The sequence below is a fragment of the Eurytemora carolleeae genome, unplaced genomic scaffold (genome assembly GCF_000591075.1).
Source record: "Eurytemora carolleeae unplaced genomic scaffold, Eaff_2.0 scaffold209, whole genome shotgun sequence".
Lineage (NCBI taxonomy): Eukaryota > Metazoa > Arthropoda > Copepoda > Calanoida > Temoridae > Eurytemora > Eurytemora carolleeae.
This window is the reverse complement of record NW_019397113.1, coordinates 88,422-108,670: the sequence shown is the minus strand read 5'-3', so window position 1 is coordinate 108,670 and position 20,249 is coordinate 88,422. Positions and strand designations below refer to the sequence as shown.

Below are 20,249 nucleotides of genomic sequence, written 5' to 3'. Positions count from 1 at the left end.
CTTGTGTTCTTTCCAAATTAAATAGCCAAAAATCTTTTATAAATTATTTATTACTATGAAATAAAGAATATGTTTTTGTTGTTGATAAATTTAATATTCCGGTATTCTTGGAAGAATGTTTTTCCAATAATCCATTCTTTGTATGTAATCCTCTTCCACTTCCATTACAGGCTCCTCTCCAATACTCATATACATCCAATCAGTGCTTAAAATATTAAAAAGTTAATTGAATCTATAGTCTACATATAATGAAGTTTTAAAATAGTATTTCCATAAAGCGTATTTATTTCACATGTTGAGTAAACTCGTCAAGTCTCTTAACAACAACAAATAACATAAACATTTCGATTCTAAAAGTTTTGTTATCGGAAAGCATGACTAATCAAACATTTCTTTGGGTCCAAAGTCAACGTTTCAAGGCCTTATTTAAAAAAAAATCAATGAAAAATGATAAAATTCTTAAAATTAAGAATAAAAATTATTAAACTAAAACTAACCTTGAAATAGATTGCCAGCCTAGACCTGGGTCTCCTGTTTTCATGAAGTTAGTCCAAGCAGTTGTAATAAACTTGGATACCTGCAGATCTCGGGCACTACAAAAAAATTAATAAAATGACTTTTTAAAAGTTTAATATTATAAAACCCACCCTTTTTCCTTGTTATCGAAGCTAATAAAAGGGGAGAAGATAAGGGGTAGTTCGTCAACATGACTGTCAAACCATTATAAATTCAAAAATGTGAAATTTTAAGAGTACTATTTCAGCTCCAACTAAAAACTCTAAATTCTAATTATTCTGTGATTAAAGCTACATCATTTGAATGAATTCCATATTTCTGTTGTAGTTAAAATACAGCTGTTTAAAAAACGATAAAAATAACTAAATTAAACTAATGAACGCCTTCATAGATTTAAAATAAACTTTAACAGTATACACTGATAAAAGAAACCATTGTATTACTTTCTAATATCGAACTTCCCGAAAATATAGAAATTACGAACTTTTTTTATAAAGTAAAGAGGGTGTTCCAATATACATGGGAATTAAGTGACGACTTCTGTATTGTGTTTGTTCCGCGCTGTATTATTATATAAACAAAGTATAGTATTATCACAATTAAAACAAAAATCTATTATTCTTAGGAATCCTAAAATGCGGTCTACCATTTTTGCACCATCGAAATTGACGGAGATACTAAAAAAATGTGTCCAGATTTCAATTTATTAAATTAAAACAAAATTGTTCAAATATTTGATTTCTCCGTCAACTCTGAAGATGTAAATAAGGCAGACCACATTTGGAAAAGCTCTTAAGACATGATACCCTTTTTGTCATTTATCAACTATCGGATATCAATGACGATTTTCAATTCAATCGTCTCTTAATTCCTAAATGTTTATTAGGACACCATTTAGTTTAACATTAACAAGGTTAACATTCTGTGTCTTATTTTTAACAAAATGTTCCTAATGTTTCTGTTAGTTCAATATTATGAACAAAATGTTCCTAATGTTTCTGTTAGTTCAATATTATGAACAAAATGTTCCTAATGTTTCTGTTAGTTCAATATTATGAACAAAATGTTCCTAATGTTTCTGTTAGTTCAATATTATGAACAAAATGTTCCTAATGCTTCTGTTAGTTCAATATTATGAACAAAATGTTCCAAATGTTTCTGTTAGTTCAATATTATGAACAAAATGTTCCTAATGCTTCTATTAGTTCAATATTATGAACAAAATGTTCCTAATGTTTCTGTTAGTTCAATATTATGAACAAAATGTTCCTAATGCTTCTGTTAGTTCAATATTATGAACAAAATGTTCCAAATGTTTCTGTTAGTTCAATATTATGATCAAAATGTTCCTAATGTTTCTGTTAGTTCAACATTATGAACAAAATGTTCCTAATGTTTCTGTTAGTTCAATATTATGAACAAAATGTTCCTAATGTTTCTGTTAGTTCAATATTATGAACAAAATGTTCCAAATGTTTCTGTTAGTTCAATATTATGATCAAAATGTTCCTAATGCTTCTGTTAGTTCAACATTATGAACAAAATAATGTTTCTGTTAGTTCAATATTATGAACAAAATGTTCCTAATGTTTCTGGTAGTTCAATATTATGAACAAAATGTTCGAAATACTTCCGTTAGTTATAACGAACAAAATTGTAAAGCTTCATCTAACAGTGCACTCTTTTTTAACCTATTTCAAAAAAGTTGAGCTTTTTCTGTCAGTTTTTTTAACCAACCTTCTTTCTTTATTTTGATTAGTTAGTATAGGAGAAAAGATTAAACACAGCTCATCTGCATGACTAGAATCAGCTCTCATAAAATACTTCTCAACAAATTAAATCAAATCAAATCAAATGAAGAAGCGAGGGATTGAGCTAGCCGGAGTACCATTACTATCCCTTCAAGATCACGGCTTTTCAGCCTATAACAGCAAATTTATCTCAATAAACCAATAGAACTTAAATAAGATATAAAATGGGTTGAATAAAATTTGGCCAAATTAAATTAAAATTATTAAACAATCTGTTAATTACCCAGTAAATAGGTGTATTGAGGAGAAATAGAAAAATTAAATTGTTTAGAAATTTTACTTTTAAATGTTTTCAGCAAATCTTTAAACATTATTTTAAATTTCTGATTTATAATGGCTTTCCAAACTCCAGGGAGAGATTTAAGACCCGTCCAGGTAAACTGAAAATAATTGTATCACGATTTACAGTTGTAATTATTTACAATTACTTTACAGTAAAGTTATATGAAGCAACGAGTTAAAATCGTAAACCATTTCTTAAAATCTTTGCATTATATTTGTTGAAAATTATTTTGTTTTATTTATATATAAGTTTTAAACACATGCCAGTTAATCAATTAATAAGTACAACTGATTCCTAACAGTCACTGAATCTTGTCTCGCATTCCATACAATACAATTCAAAGTTATAATTTACAAGGAGGTTGAAGGAAGTGCGTTCTAGCCGGAGTGTTGAGTTTTTATCAAGTAATAGACTACTAGATGGGCACTGATGAACATGACATTTACACAGGCTGATACAATCAAAGTGCAGCAAGAATAGCACAAGGAAGCCGGAAGTAAGAAATAGATTAGTAGGTGAATATGAGAGAAACTTTCTTACAGAACCAGAGAATCCAGAGTTTACAAAACATGAAAGGAAATGATAGACACAAGAGAAAAGACAGAGGAACAAAAAAAATGAAAAATGAATTTGTTTGAAAAATGTCTGACGGAGCTACATCCAGAAGGACACAACTCAATCTGATCTGAAGTTCCATTTTTATTCAAGCCGTTAGTTACTTAACGAAAATGCGTTTAACAAAAATCATTATCGTTTATCCAAAATTAATAGTTCACTATGGTTTATAGGGTAACCTATAGTCAAGTATTTAAGACAACGGCGCAACGGAACAAGTTGGGGTATACGTCTCCTAATCAATCTTCAGTAATACAAATGATAGAAAGAAATCAATAACAAACTGGAAATAGGTTTACTGATATGTCATTTTATTTGTATGCATGAGCTTGTGCCCACATCCCTTAATTCAAATAAATTATTAAAGTTAAAAACTTTACAGGTTACAGGGAAGTTATGCGAATTTCACTTAACCAAGGGTTCCCTAGACCAGTTTTGTCTACAAAACATGGAGCGCGGATCGAGGGATGTTTTGTAGACAAAATTGGTCGGGGGGAACCCTTGGTAAAGTAAAATTTATAATTTCCCGAAAAAGTAGTTGTACACAATTGTATCGTCTTTTGGGGATGAAAATGTGCGAATTTTCCCCCGAAAACTTCTCGGAACGCGTGGTTATTTTACATAACTGTCCCAAAAAAAGTAAACCTCTCTCTGAGTAATAATGAGGAAGATATTTTCTATTATAAAACGTGCTAGATTCTGAAAACTTCCATCATTTTGTCTGAAGAGCAAAATTGCTTATGTTTTTTAAGAACCATCAGTTGAAAACAAGCAATTTTTAGCTAGGAAAACAAAAATATCTCATTCATTCTCGATCAGACAAATATTTACTTAAAATTACATATCTAGTCCCTTTAGTTTCGATATTACCTGAAAATCGTCATTAATATGTTTATTTATATACTGATAAAATGTACCCTCAGCATGTCCTCTATGCATCTCAATAAACCTAAGTACAGAGAAAGTAGTACATTATAAATATTAACTACAGTAGGCATAAAAATGTCAAGTTTTAAGAAAAAAGCAAGACCAAAGAGTCTTGCAACTTACAAAAAAAACTTTTAATTAGTAAATTTTGATAAATAAAAATACTTAAAATTCCTCAAATGAAAGCACACAATTTTGTGAATTAAAAAAAGTTAATGACTCAAGCATTTTTTTTTAATTGTTGGATTTTACTAAAGCTTGAGATCAAAACTTTTGAATGTGATGGTGTAACGCTGTAAAACGCCTAAACTCGATACCTACAGTGGAAACTTTTGAAGCAAATAAATTTTTGATTAGTAAAAACCAGTTGACAAAATATGTTTAAATTTTAGAGATGAACTTTTTGAAGTTTTGAACTTTTTGAAATTGACGAAATAAGTTATCTCATTTCTAAAATTTAGATTTTTGTAAAAATGAATGTGAAAATGTGAACCTATGGTTTCCAAACCAGAAGAATGCATCTGTAAACATGTCGGTCAGTTTAGGAAGGTCATCCATGGTCACTTCTTCCGGGGTACGTCCTTGGTAGAAGGATTAATTATTCAAAATGGCCAAGATTATCCAAAACCGGACCGTTGCGGATGATTTACATACTTTTTTCCATCTCATTATTACTTCAATCTTAGTCAATATCACTCCGTAAAATTATTAAATAAATTATTATTTTACCAGTGTAATGTTGAAGTATTTCTCTAGCTAATAAACTGTCTTCATCAGTAACCTGAAAATCATTATTCTTATCGATAAGGAATAAAACGTTTAGTTAGTGATTTTTAAATATATTCTCAAAATAGGTTCAGTGTAACAACAAAATAAATACATATTTAATATCTGAGCGAGCAATCTATACTAAAACATTTTAAAAGGAAAATATTAATTTTTAAAAAATTCAGAAGCTTATATATTTTTGAAAAGTAAATATTGTTACTTGTAAGGCTTTCTTCATAAACAAGGATAAAGGTCCCAGAGTATCCCACTGAAATATAATATTTTATATCAATTATGTGATAATGATGATAATGATGATTATGATGATAATGATGATAATGATGATAATGATGATAATGATGATAATGATGATAATGATGATAACGATGATAACGATGATAACGATGATAACGATGATAACGATGATAACGATGATAATGATGATAATGATGATAATAATGATAATGATGATAATGATGACAATGATGATAATGATGATAATGATGATAATGATGATAATGATGATAATGATGATAAATTACCTGATCCATTGCTACCGGAAGAAGAAAAGGAAGTGCTATGAATGCTTGAGTGATGAGGAGTCCCTGGACCAGTTTTAAGAATTTATCAATAAGTCCTAAGCCAGATATCAAAAATGCTAACTAAAAGTTCAAAGCTCTTTGATTGGCCATGATGCAACGGAATTAAGTTGTTGCCACAAACTAAAATTTTCTATTCCCTATATCTTTGAAACCTGATGGTATTAACATTTCATATTTTAAACTTGGACTTTTTCATCATAGTTTGAAATATCTAATGTTTACACCATCAGGTGGGTTAGAAAATGCGAGCTTTTGGTAAAAACTCATTTCTTTTCATCGCTTTCTCACCCTCGACTCGACTTTTAATAATTTTAACATAAAGGTATGTTCTTTCCTCATTATAGTTTGCTCCCAATAGGATGTCCACGCTCCTATCATAATTCCCGCTCTGTTTAACAGTTTTAAAACAGAATTTTTTTTTTTAAATCGAAATTTTGTTCTTTAATGAGATAATCTTGCAAGGCTATCTGTTTAAAAATGATCCTGAAAACCTGAAAAACAATTTCTGGATATTCCGGGAGGTAAGGGTCATCTTGATATATTTTCTTTATTTTCTTGCTCTAAATTATCATGAAAAAAAACCCATAGAAATAAATTTAGAAATTCACTTTGAAGAAAGGAAACGGAATTGAGTCTTTGCCACAAACTCTTATTTTGTAATCCCTATATCTTTACAACCCATTGTCGTAAAATATTTCAAACTCTGACTTCTGATATCATAGTCTAAGTTTAAAATATCACAAGTTTAAAAAATCAGGTTACAAATCTTTGAGTTTGTTGCAAAGGCATAATTTTATTCTAATCTTGTAATTATTAGTAAGTTTAATATTGTCAAGAAAAATGAATGAATGTTTTGAAAATATGAGATTCCTGTAATTTGTCCATCCACTACAGGCTGAGACAATACACCAACTAATAACAAAGGGATTATCAACACAATGTCAAGAAAATCTTGTTACAAGAATTTCATTATTACGATTACAAAACAAAACGTTAAACTCTCCACACTAGACTTTTCCTAGAAAGTGCTGGTTTAGTTGGTGTACTATCCCGTTTTGCTTGGTATAATCTGTATGTGTACTGTACAGCTCGCTATAGTTTAGATGTCTGCCCGGGTCTTAAAATAGACTGGACTTAACACATACACACCTTTACAACTTTACACAGGCATCGATATTAGAGATGGGCATTATGCAGGGCGAGGGAGGGGACCAACGGTCGCCATGAGCCTCCGTCATGCAGACACGAGCCTCCCAGATTTGCAAGGCAGACCGAGCCTCCGCCATGCAGTAACCGAGCCTCCGCTATACAGCAGAGCTTTCTAATAGTTCTTGGTTTTTACATGTAATATAGAATTTATTTTCATATTTTTCAACATGGTGGCAAAGTAATTTTACTTGAGATTAATGTTGTTTATTGATTGTCATGATTTTTAACTTATATTGACTCATAAATAGGTTTACAAGATTTATGCTAACAATAAAACATTTCTTACGCAGTAAGAAGGCTATTTGGAAATTCATTTCTGAATTGAACTTAGTTTGTTTTGTATTAATCTTTGATTTAAGCAATACCTTTTTCGGATATTTATTTAGATTTAGATCATTTGTCAATGAAAAATTATTGATTATATTAATCTCGTAAAAAATTTCAAAAAAAAGGGTATCGCTTAAATCAAAGAGTATAAAATATCAAATAAAATTACCTTCAGAATTTTTTCTAAAAATGTTTCCCTTTTTGCGTAAGAAATGTTTCACGTTTTATAAACCAATCAAATGGTCATAAAACTATTGTAATTCATGGAAAAACCAAGAGTGTTAAGGAAACTATTCTCTGTTTACTGTATAGCGGAGAATCTCATTGTATGGCGGAGGCTTGGTCTGCTTAGCAAATCTGGGAGGATCGTGTCTGCATAGTGGAGGCTCATAGCGTGCGGGAGTTCCCTTCCTCGCAGGACTGGGCAAAGTTCATTTGACGAGTGACAAGTTTTTGAAAATTAACGGAAGAGTCCGTTAACGCAAGGCAAAAATCATTAATTTTAAAATCGTTTTGGAACGAAAACAGCCGTTCTTGAAAAAAATATTAAGCATTGTGAAGTCCATCACGCCATCAAATTAAATTTACAAGAGTACCGTATCAGCTATTTATCTTCAGGAGAGGAAATACCATTAAATTGAAATAGAATAATTCAAAAAATTAAAAATGTTTTTGTATTTTAGAAACAGAAACAATTTTGACTCTTGTTTAAAGAGAGCATGGATGAGAATTGTAAGCAAGACTATATCTGAAAAGAATCTCAAACAATTAAGTTCGCAATTTCTTTCAAACATTCGAACAATGAAAAACTTTTTAATTAACCTACGTCTTGTTGTTAAATTATCAGTAAAATTTATATAAATTCGTCCGATCCAATAAGATATATTTTAAAAGCTGTTTTTGAATTTGTTGATTGATGCTGTTCATATTCCTTATTGATTAAGTAGATTGCATCAATATTGACATACTCTGTTTACCTTATTGAATTCACAAAGACCGATATATATCAATAACATCATCAACGACTGTACAAAGGCTTAATAACGACCAGGAAATCAGGTTCAAAATAAGAAGATTTTGGTAAAGCACCCTTTAACGACCTATATTCTACAGTTAGGGAAAATTTTCTTTTTGAAAAAATTTTTCATAAAAAGCAAAAATTCAATTTTGGGAAGCACTAATGAACAAAAATTATTCCGAAAAATTGCACTTTTCAGAAAAGTTAAAAAAAAGTTCAAATTTGACTGTGCTGTTTAATACTTACTTGCAAAGTCTACCAGACTCAACCAGAAGTCAGATTCATGCTTCAAACAGTCAAGTATTGCCTCAGGAAACAACTTTACAAATAAATGTTAGAAAACATTTAAAATTTATTTAAATATTTATTAAAATTTCAGACCTGAAGACATCCAACTTCTATAGCAGCTTCATGACCATATCTGTAATTTTATTGAAATATAAAATCAAGGACGACGACATTTACGAACCCATTGCAAAATTTGGTTTTGTTTTTAAAAATTTAAAATTTAAAATCAAAAGCATGATTAAAATAAAACTTTTTGAGATTTATAAAAACTTCTTGATTAAATTAAATTTAACTTTAAAATTCTAAAAACGAGATAAAAACTTCAAATTTCTTCAAAACTTGTTACAAATTTCTGCGAATTTGGAGTTTTGCGATATTCGTTATTCTTGAATCCTAACTAAACCATTCTTTCAAAAAGAAAACTAAGTTTACCTGATTGCTTCCTGTGGTGTAAACTGATGAAATCCTGGAGCTAAACCACCCAGTCCACTCTGACCTACATATATTCACAAAATTATTTCAGAATGTCAAATTCAGAAATTTTACCAAAAAAAGGATATTCACCAATAATTCTTTTAAACAGTCCTTTGCTTTTAGGAGATGCAAGATGGTAAAAGGTTGAAAAACTTCCTGCAGATTCACCAGCCACAGTTACTCTAGAAATATACAGAATTATTCACCAGATATAGTTACTCTAGAAGTATACAGGATTCACCAGAAACAGTTACTCTAGAAATATACAGGACTATTCACGAGCCACAGTTACTCTAGAAATATACAGGATTCACCAGACACAGTTACTCTAGAAATATACAGGATTATTCACNGTAAACTCAGCACAATCCTTAACACCCTCCCCCCTCCCACCCACATGACTGGTAATTTTGTCTTCTCCCCAGCACTTCAGGGGGGGGGCAAACATTTCTCATACAGTCGTCGTTGTATATATAAATATAGTGAAGACGACCTTCAATTTCAATTGAAATTTTCTATCAAGCTTTTGAGAAGTTGTCAATTAACAGCTTCTCTTTGTTTACTTTAAAACTTCGAAGTTGAATGCAATTGTTAGGTTTAAAAAAATATTTCTAAAAAGTCTTTGTTGTTTTGATATTATTACCGACCCCAGTAGAGTTTGAATATTAGATTACATGGCAGTATATTATACCTGTCTGGATCACCTCCAAACAAGGCAATATTATCCTGGACCCATTGCAGTGCAGCAATCTTAAAATATTAATATAAATGTTAAATCATCATTACAATTAAAACATCAAGTCCCATATTCAGCATACTCGGGTCCAGGAGTCCCATCAGGCAGGAGTATATTTAGTATACTTTGGTCCAGCAGTCCTACATTTCCAGGAGTATATTCAGTCAAAATTTTCAAAAATCGAATTTTGTTAGTCAAATTTAGACAATTTGATCATCCATAAACCTTCCCTGGGGTCACGCGAGGTCCCACAAAAATTGGGCCTTATCGGTTCTGCCGTTTTGACGTTTTTTTGGCTACAAACAAACTAACAGTCAGACAAGCAAAGTATATGTATATATACTCTACCTGGTCCAGGAGTCACATATTTCCAGGTGTTTATGTTTAGTATACTCTAGTCCAGAAGTCCCATATTTCCAAGAGTATGTTCAGTATACTCTACCTGGTCCAGTAGTCCCATATTTCCAGGTCTATAGTCTGCTCTACCTGGTCTAGATGTCCCATATTTCCAGGACTATATTCTGCTCTACCTGGTCAAGAAGTCCCATATTTCCAGAACTATATTCTGCTCTACCTGTTCTAGATGTCCCATATTTCCAGGACTATATTCTACTCTACCTGGTCCAGTAGTCCCATATTTCCAGGACTATATTCTGCTCTACCTGGTCAAGAAGTCCCATATTTCCAGGTCTATATTCTGCTCTACCTGGTCTAGATGTCCCATATTTCCAGGACTATATTCTGCTCTACCTGGTCAAGAAGTCCCATATTTCCAGGACTATATTCTGCTCTACCTGTTCAAGAAGTCCCATATTTCCAGGACTATGTTCTATTCTACCTGGTCAAGAAGTCCCATATTTCCAGGTGCATCTTGAGTCCCCAAGGTTAGGAATCCAAGAGGACCAACTCTGTAGTTGATGACAACAAGGATAACCTTTAAGAATAGCAAACAAAAAATGCCGGAATTAAGCACGAAGCACAAACATTTTTTTCCCACCGGGGGGCCAGGGGGGCAATACGAGATTCTAGGAGAATCACATTCACACCGTTTGTTGGCCCCTCTTGTATTAACATTTACTGAATTACATTTACATTGTGTAAAGGGAAAACGTACTATCTGGCTTATTATCCACCAGTTGCCAAAGATGAAGTTTAAGTTTATTAGTACCTAGCTGAAGTGCCCGGCGTTGCCTATCGAAAAAATTCAATAAAGAAAAATCGATGTTTTTAGCCTTTGTTTATACCCCCAGGGCATCAATAGGTTTTCTCGAAAAATTTCAGCCCATTTGGTCCAGCCGATTTGGCCATTATAGCTAACATATCTAAAATACGTATTTTTCATTTACCTCGTGAATCATTAGAAAATCTGGTCCATACCAATGACTTCCTCCTGTAAAAGAAACGAATAAAAATATTCTTGTTAAATGTTAACTTTTCAGGCATTTTTAAACTTTTTCACTTGGTTGAAAAAAACGGTTAGATAAAATAAAGATAAAATAAAAAGAAGAACAGGCTTATGTATCCGTTCGTTTTTTAATGAAGTTGCCGTTCGTTGATGATCTCGAATTTTTAATGGTATTAACGGTAGATATACCAATTTGCCGTTAACAGTATATCAGTTTGTTGATGAGAGTTGTATACTAATATCAACTGAATAGTTCAGGTTTTAAAATCAAGAAAATACAGAAAATGAAATTCATTCATTCATAATTGGTTCCATCCTACCTATCAGAAACCCTCCGCCTGAGATCCATAGAAGAACTGGCATTGAAGAAGAAGATGAACTATTTGAGATTAAAGGCACATAAACTGTCAACTGTAAACAATCATCTGTCTCCTCTTCATCTGAAATCAAAAACAAGGTGAATTATTATTATAAAGATTTATTCACGCACAAAGATATAAATACATATATAAATGGTGTAGTTTAAATTTGTTTAAATAAATTTTTTTGAAAATACAGGTTTCCAAAAGAAAAGAGAAAAAATATGCAAAATTATGCACAAATAGAAAACATTGATTTTTACTCTCTAAATAACATTAAAATTAAATTAAAATTACGAATGAGAAAAATTAGTCCAAATATAGTAAAGAGATGATTTTCCCCAAATCAATTATTGATGAGATTTAGACTGTTTGTGATTTCTGGACCCCTCAGTCTAAGCTGAGGATATTAAATCTACTTAAAGGGATTCTAGACGTCATAACCTTGAATGTATAGAGCTGCATGTCCGAATCACAACGGTACCTCTTAATCCTTTGGCTGAGAAATAACGAGGAAGATATCGGATTTTATAAATTCTTCCGATGTCTCTTTACATTTGAACTTAACTGTAAAATGATCAACAAAGATTTTATTTGAATGAAAAAAGAACTAAACAATTTATTAATTCTAAAATTCTTACGTGCTCCAACAGCTGACATGATTCCTCCAACCTGATATCAAATAAAATTATAATTCTTTATTTTTTCGAATTTCAATTGTTAACAAAATTTTTTAACTAGAATGTAGAACGGTGATTTTTACTCTGTTGTTTACTTATTCTTAAATCAACAGTAAACGTAATGTCAAGTGGCCAGATCCATGCAAAGCTGACAATGGTCGATGATACCCTTAAAAGCTTTGTCTAATCATGCATGAATAGATATCCACGTTTTGTGTTTTATTTAAAAAATCATTTGCGGTCTGCGAAAGTGACTTGTGCATTTCTTGCTTGTTAGAAATTGAGGTTTCAATGGTACCGTTGTAAATCGGGAATTGCTATCTTTGCATGAAGTTCCACTTTGAAAATATGCTTACAGTTTCATTTATACATTTTTTACACCTCTTAGGTTTTAATCCAAAAGTTAAAAAGAAAAGAATGCTTATAAAGCTTTGTTCTCCATGACTTCTATAAAGTTTGGTGTTTTTAAGTAACTTTCAAAATTATAGCTCATTCAAGTCAGTCATTTAATGGAATTCAGTATGGTAGTACAACTTGAAAGCGATCAGGCAAAAACAAAATAGGGGATATACTCTCCCCCTCCCCCCCTCCAGGCTTTCAAATACCTGGTAACATATTCTGTAATTCTGTTCTGTTGCATTGATTGGCTCTGTCCAATTGGACACTGGTTGGGGTGGTCTAGAAATAGTTGTAATTAAACTATAGTTATCAACACTGCAATGTCTTGATACATTTTTTAAAGATTTTATTTTAACATAAACTTGTTGGTTCATCTTTTACCGAAAACGTAGATCTCCAAGTGGCGGCTGTGCAAAGGGAATCCCATAGAAAGCTTTATATTCAATACTCTTAGTCGTTATTTTTCAACATTTGACAATAACAATAGTTTTTAAAGTAATTTTTAGAAATGTGGATAAAAAAGGAAATGTTGAAAGATATGATCCCTGGTTGAATCTAAACGAAAATCCATTTGGATAATGTTTGTGAAAAAAAGATGTTGTACGGTTCATGAGCTCATGAAAAAATGTTAAAATATCATTTTAAGAAATGGATTAATTCCTTGGATCCAGAGCACTCTCAACGCTTCCAAGAACCGGTCCATTTAGAGTCTCAATAAGAACAGTTTTCCTTAAAAAATCTTTTCATTTGAGACCTTGTAGCAACATTAGATTTGTACTTTTGTTTAATTTTTTAATATATTATTATTCTTACTGGCTTTGCACACATTACATATACAATGCAGTTACACTGCTAAAATAACTCTTTTAAGGGCTAAAAAGAAAGAATTACCGAAAATAAAGTAAAATATCAATGGTTTAAAATTTTCATCTTTTAAAATAATCGAATTGGTCGCCTTAAACTGGTCAATGAGACACGCTAATAGTTCTTACTTTTCTAAACTGATAGCAGTCTGACAGCTCAGCAACAATACTGAAACAGAAAATAATTTAATCAACGTTGAATATCCTGTATCCTGTATCCATAAACTGTATCCTGTATCCATATACTGTATCCTGTATCCATATACTGTATCCTGTATCCATAAACTGTATCCTGTAAGTAAATAATATCCTCTATTCTGTATACCTATATACTGTATCCTGTATGTATCTAATATCCTGTATGTTAATTTTTAAACCGTTAACGAAACGGATTAGCCGTTTTTTATAAAAAATAACTGTTGAAAACAAAAACGGAACGGACTTTTTTTAGAACGGTGAATTGTTAGTTTTTTATGCTTAAAATTGCATTCAATTTGTAAATAATAAAAAATTTTGATGTTTTAAAATGTAGTCTTCTGTGTTCACATTCTTATTTGCTGAGAATAAAATTTTGAGATAGAATATTGATAAATATATTTGGAGCTTTCCAGCCGTGAAAGAATCTGGGTGCTCAGAATAGGATAAATATAGTTGATTTGGATATCTAGATACTACTCGTCCGTAGACAGGATAAATATAGTTCAATTGCTTTTTGTGCCGTTAACGATTTGACAAACCGTTAACGCCGTTAATACTACAAAAGATCGTTAACGGCTGCAATTTAATCGATTTCATAACCGTTAAAGAATTTTTTGGCGTTTAGCAATGTTAATAACGAAAAAAAACCTTAACAGCTGTGCCGTTAACGATTTTGTAAACCGTTAATACTATAGTAGACAGTTAACGGCTGCCTATAACGATTTTGTAAACTGTTAACACTGTAATAGACAACGATTTTTTGGTGCTTTGCGCCATTAATAACGTAATAGACCGTTAACGATTGTTGAAAATTTTCCGTTAATGTCGTTATCAAAATTGAGATAGTTAAATAATCGTTATTAAAAAAACGGTTAAAGCCGTTAACGAAACGAACATTCCGTTCTTAGCTTTAAAATTTATTGCTACCAGAAAATTTTCTTTTTTACGGTTGGAACTAACCGTTAACGAAACAGCTAGAAAAAGTTGGAATGTGCCTGGTCCGGCTTGTATCTAATATCCTGTATCCATATACTGTATCCTGTAGGTATCTAATTTATTCTGTATCCTGTGTCCATAAACTGTATCCTGTATCCGCATACTGTATCCTGTATGTATCTAATATCCTGTAGCCTGTATCCATATACTGTATCCTGTATGTATCTAATTCCAGAATTTATGTAATATCCTGTATCTTGGATCCTCGATCCAGATTCTGTATCCTGTATTCTGTATGAATCTAATATCCTGTGTGAATCTAATATCCTGTATGAATCTAATATCCTGTATGAATCTAATATCCTTGAATCTAATATCCTGTGTGAATCTAATATCCTGTATGTATCTTATATCCTGTATTCAGTAACCCAATTTTGTATTAAATGTATTTCTTGTTTAATTCAACCCTACATTCTGTATTTATGTTCTCACCTTGAAAGTACACTAAAGACATAAATGCGTCGTTAGAGGGAGGGGGTGCAGAGCCCCGTGAAGTAACCTCCAGAGCCTCCTAACGCAGAATCACCTCCAAATCCCACAAAACTGTCTCCGTGCCTCCTGCTACATTTCCAAGCCTCCGCATTTTGATCTCTGCTTGCTGTATTTTTTTATTTACCTTTTGTTGCTTAACAAACCAAAAATCAAAATATATCTCTTCATAGTTTATCGTTTAATAAATTTCAAATGTTAATGCTTTCAGTTGATCTTAACTTATTTTCTTATGAAAAATATAAACAAAGCAAATGCTAATATAGTTTGATTCATGCAAGATACACCTGTAAAATAGGGTTTCCAACATAATAGGTTATTCTCTTACGCATAATTACGTGCAGTTACTAGTAATAATTTTCATTTCGTGTAATTTCGCAGGATTACGCGTAATTGGGGAAATATCCATTTCGCGAAATTACAGCGTAATTTTGCGCAATTTCTACAATGTAATTTCGCAAAATTTTGTAATGATTAAGCGTAATAAGCGAAACTATAATTACGCGTAATTACAGTGTGATTTCGCGTAATTTCTACAATGTAATTTCATGAAATTTCGTAATGATTACGCATATTAGGCAAAACTATAAATACGTGTAATTACGGTGTAATTTCGCGTTATTTCTACAACACAATTTCGCGAAATTTCGTAATGATTACGTTTAAGGGACAAAACTATAAATACGCGTAATTACGTTGTAATTTCGCATAATTTCTACGAGGTAATTTCATGAAATTTTGTATTAATTTTGCGTAATTAGCAAAACTTCAATTTTGCAAAATCACACCGTAATTTCTACAAAGTAATTTTGCGAAATTTTGCAATAATTACATCTACGAAATTTTGAAGTTCAACAACTAAAAAGTTTAACAAAGGGCCAACAATTTATTTTTATCAAAAAATACATAATCTATAAATTTTCAATTTTCGACGACTTGTTAATATTTCAACCTACTTTGTTTGAAAAAAATGTCAATAAAATCGTCAAAATATGTTTGAAATGGTTGTAGCGGGCATCACCTTACACATACTTTCCCACTATAATTATTTCTGAGAATGAACATGTACTTTATTTATTGCGGAATTGTTTCGTATTACGTAATTTTGCGTAATTACGCATTAATTACATGAAACTAGACTTTCTTTTGTTAACGTAATAAACGCGTAATTACGCGTAATGCTCCTACGTAAGTGAAAGAAAGTGTTACGCATAATTACGCGTAACGTAATCATGACTGGAAACCCTACTGTAAAATAATAAAAACTTCTCTACCTTTATATTTAATTGCAATAATTTATCTCAATCAAAAGACTTAAAAAATGGTTTATGCATAATTTCAAACTATTTTATCATGTTGAGATTATTTGAAAAAAAATTTTTTGGATGTAAAAGCAAAATATCTTTTTGTTGAGACCAAAATGCGGGGCATGGACACAGAATGGCAGAGGCTTGGAGAGGCAGCGAGAGGCGCGGAGATGGTTTGCGGGACTCGGAGGACATTCTTCGTATCAACAGGCTCCGGAGGTTATTTCACGGGGCTTATGGCAGCCCTGCACCCCCTCCCTCGTTCCGAATAAGGACTCCTTGAATACTAATTATGCATCTTTATCACCATGCAACACTAAATGCGCGTCCTTCACCATGCGTTCTTATCAACATGCAAAAATAAATATGCGTCTTTATCACCATGTAACACTTATTATGCGTCTAATCATCAAGCAACAAAAACTGTGCGTCCTTTTCAACAATGTATACACTGATTATGCGTCTTTATAAACATGCAACACAAAATATGCGTCCTTTTCACAATATAACACTGATCATGCGTCTTTATCATCGTGCAACACAAACTGAGCGTCCTTTTCACCATATGTAACACTGATTATGCGTCTTAATCACCATGCGATCACTAAATGTCCTTATCACCATGTAACACTGATTATGTAAAAAAATGGCACACATTTAATAAACAATAACAATTGTAATGATCAAAATTAGTTCACTGGAAAATAATAATAATTAAATACAATTACGCGGTAAACAAATTATTTGGTAATCAGATATTTAGAAATATAGGGATGCCATCAGACCAGTGAGCTTAAAAACAAAATGAAAATACAACAAAGTTTAATTGCTCGGCTTCTTATCTAGAAAAGTACAGGGTGCCCAAATCATGTAACAGGTCGTTTACAGCTCTAAATTACAATTACGGGAATAATCAGAAAATTTAAAACGAATAAATCATTTATAGAAATTCTATAAGACTAATATAAAAATTTGTAAGCAGAAAATACTAGATTTTGCTAGTGATTTGTGGGTATTTTGGCACGTTAAAGCTTGGGGATACTCTAATATGACATGTATATATTTGTGTGTACACTTGTATACTACAATCTACCAAGGAGAATTGAATAGAAGGAGGGGGCGATAGGGTTGCCGTACACTTTGCTGTGACGTTTTTGGACTGCTGAAGAACTAGTTTTTGCGTAACAACAATAATAAAGATTGTAAACAATAACACAAATGAAAAACAGACATCTGGCGCATCTCTGGCATTAGATGAAGATTCACCGTTTACTAACTCATGTTTGTTTACATTAGATCGGCTGCCTTTGTTATTGTTGTTACGCAAAAACTAGTTCTCTGAATTTGATGTTTTTTAGTAAACAGAAAATGTTCATAATTAACTTTTTATTTTAAAGGAATTGAGTCTTTGCCACAAACTCTGATTTTCTAATCACGATATCTTTGGAACCAAATGCTGCAGACCTTAGATATTTCAAACTATGAATTCTGTTAGATCAAATAATCAGAGTTTGAAATATCAAAGGTTTACAATATCGAGTTCTTAAGATATTGAGGTTTAAATATTTGATTTTGTTCCAAAGACTCAATTCCTTTTCTTATATTTGATGACAGAACATGTTGATCATTTAAATTTTACTGCTCATTTTATTTACGTAGCTAATACAAAAAGATTAATTATTTTTAAAGTGAAGCTAAAACCACACTGTGAAATCAACCTTTTAGACTTATATTTACTTTATACAAATACAATATGTCTATAAAAATATTGAAACTAAAACAGGTTTCTGTAGAAGTCCAATAATTTATTTTTAGATACGTACTACAGGGTGTCCCAATAAAAATGAGAATTTAGTGACGACTTGTAAATAGTCTTTGTTTTGCGTTGCATTATAACGTCAATACATCTTTGTAGTACCTATCCCAGTTACAACAATTAAAATCTAAAATTACTAGTCTTTGGGAATTCCAAAATGTGGTCTACCTTTTTTGCACAATTAAAATTTACGGATATATTGAGAAATCTGTATATGTTACAATTGTTTTAATAACAACAAAATTGTTTAAATGCTTGATATCCTAAACTCCTATGAGACTAACTAATGGAAAAAATAATAACAGAGACATCTAAAACCCACGACAAATCAAGATTTGTATCCAAAACAAGCAATTAAGTCAGGGATAGAGATATCATAAAGTGTCTATTTTCTGAAGTACTATATTCCTAGTTGAATACCCTTAATAAATTTTTAAGCTTCGTTTGTCATACAAAACACACGAAAATTAATATTGCATGTAAAATATTCTATTTTGACGACCTGAAGAGCAATGCAAACCAAAACTTCAAAAAAAAAGATTGGTTGGGTGATGAATTTGAGTATGTATTTCTGATTTAACTATGGCATTCAAGCCATAGCATTGGATCCATTCTGCAGTGTACTAAAGAATGGATCCAGGATATAAGTAGTAGCATTTAGTTGAAAGTACACGCAGACAAGAAAAAAGGGCTGTCCCCTTACACCTCCACCACCCCCCTGGCTATGGGCCTGTTACTACACTATTTGGGTAAACTCCTGTTGCCATATCTATTATTATTAGGACTATCTTTGCGCAGGCCCTGTTTTAAATAGGGCCAGATACAGGGTGTCTCACGAAACATGACAGTGTCTAGACGATTTGAAGGTCGTTTTTGATCTTTGACATAACTTGCAACATTTATTCGTATAACTAATCTTACAAATTAAATTCTAAAGTTATTAATCACAAAATACCCCTAATATTGGCATTTCCAAAATGTGATCTGCCTTTTTCGTGCTTTCAATATTACCGGAGATACGAAGAATTTCGTTCTGAATTGGGCTATATTCGTTTTATTCAATAAATTAAAATAAGGAGACGACATTTTAGCATTCTATATGTGTATTTGATCTTGTTAGAAAGGAAATATTATTGTTTTTTTTATGCTCAATTGGACTCTTTAAATATATAATATGAGTTTATAAAAAGTCGTCTTCTTATGCCACAGTTTTGCATTGAGTCTCTGCAATAATATAAAAAATCCCAAGAAGGATAAAGAAAATTTAAATGTAAAATTACCAATAATAATATCTCTCCACCTAGACATGTTTGATGTTACTGCTGTTAATACATTTATTTCAACTATTTAAGTAAACAACTTTTTAGAAAAAAAAGATAAACAAACATCAACATAAATAAAAGGTGTTTAAAAATTGGTGTTGAATAATTACAAATTTTAGGGCACGAAGAACTCATAAAACAAGGATATACAGGGTGTCCTACAAAACATGGCAGTTGGTAAATAGTTTAGAATGTCTTCTTATATAATTTGTATAATTGTTTAATACCAAAGACGATTATAAAATTATTATATAGGAGTCAAGTTCGTAAAATTAATTTCAAAGTAAAATATATTTGAGCAATTAAGATTTTTAAACGAAATAAACTGCATAAAGCCTTGACTATCTAAAACAGTGTATGAAAGACGACATTCAAAACTATTTACCAACTGTCATGTTTCGTGGAACACCCTGTAACTAAATGTCACGAGTTAAATATTACATCTACGTTTAAATTTTAACGTAATCAATTTATTCTTAAGGCATCAATTTTAGGCAAATGATAAGAATTTAGTTGATTTAATATTGTTATTGAGTTATTGACGTAAAATATTTTGCTGCAAACCGCGAGGATGATATGAACATTGCAAACCGAGTAAAAAGAGGAAGGGAAAATTTACATTATTTTTTTTATTAAAATTGTAGTCATATTGATTTATTTGTATGATCTTTAATATTTTCATCATTATTCTTATTACTTAGCTTAGAAGCAGGGGCGGAAACAGGATTTAAGTGAGGGGGGTGCTGCCCCCCCCCTTACTATGATGAAGACTGAACAGAGCAAAAACAGGCTGAGCTGGGAAGTCTTGTACTATGGATCCAGGGGTGTATATTTTCTAGAA

At 31.5% G+C, this 20,249-nt stretch overlaps 1 protein-coding gene across 3 annotated transcripts; it reads right to left on the bottom strand.

The window, feature by feature from the left end:
- Positions 1–32: 32 nt before the first annotated feature.
- Positions 33–19,416, bottom strand: LOC111711966 (venom carboxylesterase-6). Of its 3 annotated transcripts, none has more exons than XM_023486458.1 (27): positions 19,367–19,416; positions 13,410–13,449; positions 13,078–13,146; positions 12,963–12,972; positions 12,799–12,866; positions 12,624–12,696; positions 11,980–12,010; positions 11,300–11,419; positions 10,921–10,964; positions 10,413–10,508; positions 9,530–9,588; positions 8,929–9,020; positions 8,797–8,860; positions 8,458–8,497; positions 8,323–8,395; positions 6,393–6,434; positions 6,014–6,054; positions 5,857–5,910; positions 5,463–5,525; positions 5,141–5,188; positions 4,882–4,933; positions 4,646–4,733; positions 4,096–4,174; positions 2,670–2,707; positions 2,254–2,316; positions 498–593; positions 33–205 (listed from the first exon to the last, which is right to left on the bottom strand). In XM_023486458.1, the coding sequence occupies exons 1-27, from the start codon at positions 19,392–19,394 to the stop codon at positions 91–93; spliced, it is 1,686 nt and encodes a 561-aa protein (XP_023342226.1). In that variant the 5' UTR covers positions 19,395–19,416; the 3' UTR covers positions 33–90. The 3 variants fall into 3 exon arrangements, with proteins under 3 accessions (XP_023342226.1, XP_023342225.1, XP_023342227.1); XM_023486457.1 differs by lacking the exon at positions 2,254–2,316 and adding an exon at positions 648–710; XM_023486459.1 differs by lacking the exons at positions 2,254–2,316; positions 19,367–19,416 and adding exons at positions 648–710; positions 14,907–14,946.
- Between the last annotated feature and the right edge of the window lie 833 nt (positions 19,417–20,249).

Bases quoted from the DNA above. Each gene is read 5' to 3' on its own strand.
- LOC111711966 (XM_023486458.1), bottom strand. From the start codon at position 19,394: ATGTCTAGGTGGAGAGATATTATTATTG. The intron at 9,589-10,412 runs GTAGAATAGAAC...TAATATTTTAAG, and splicing joins ATATGGGACTTCTTGACCAG to ATTGCTGCACTGCAATGGGT. The intron at 206-497 runs GTTAGTTTTAGT...TAATATTTTAAG, and splicing joins GGCTGGCAATCTATTTCAAG to CACTGATTGGATGTATATGA.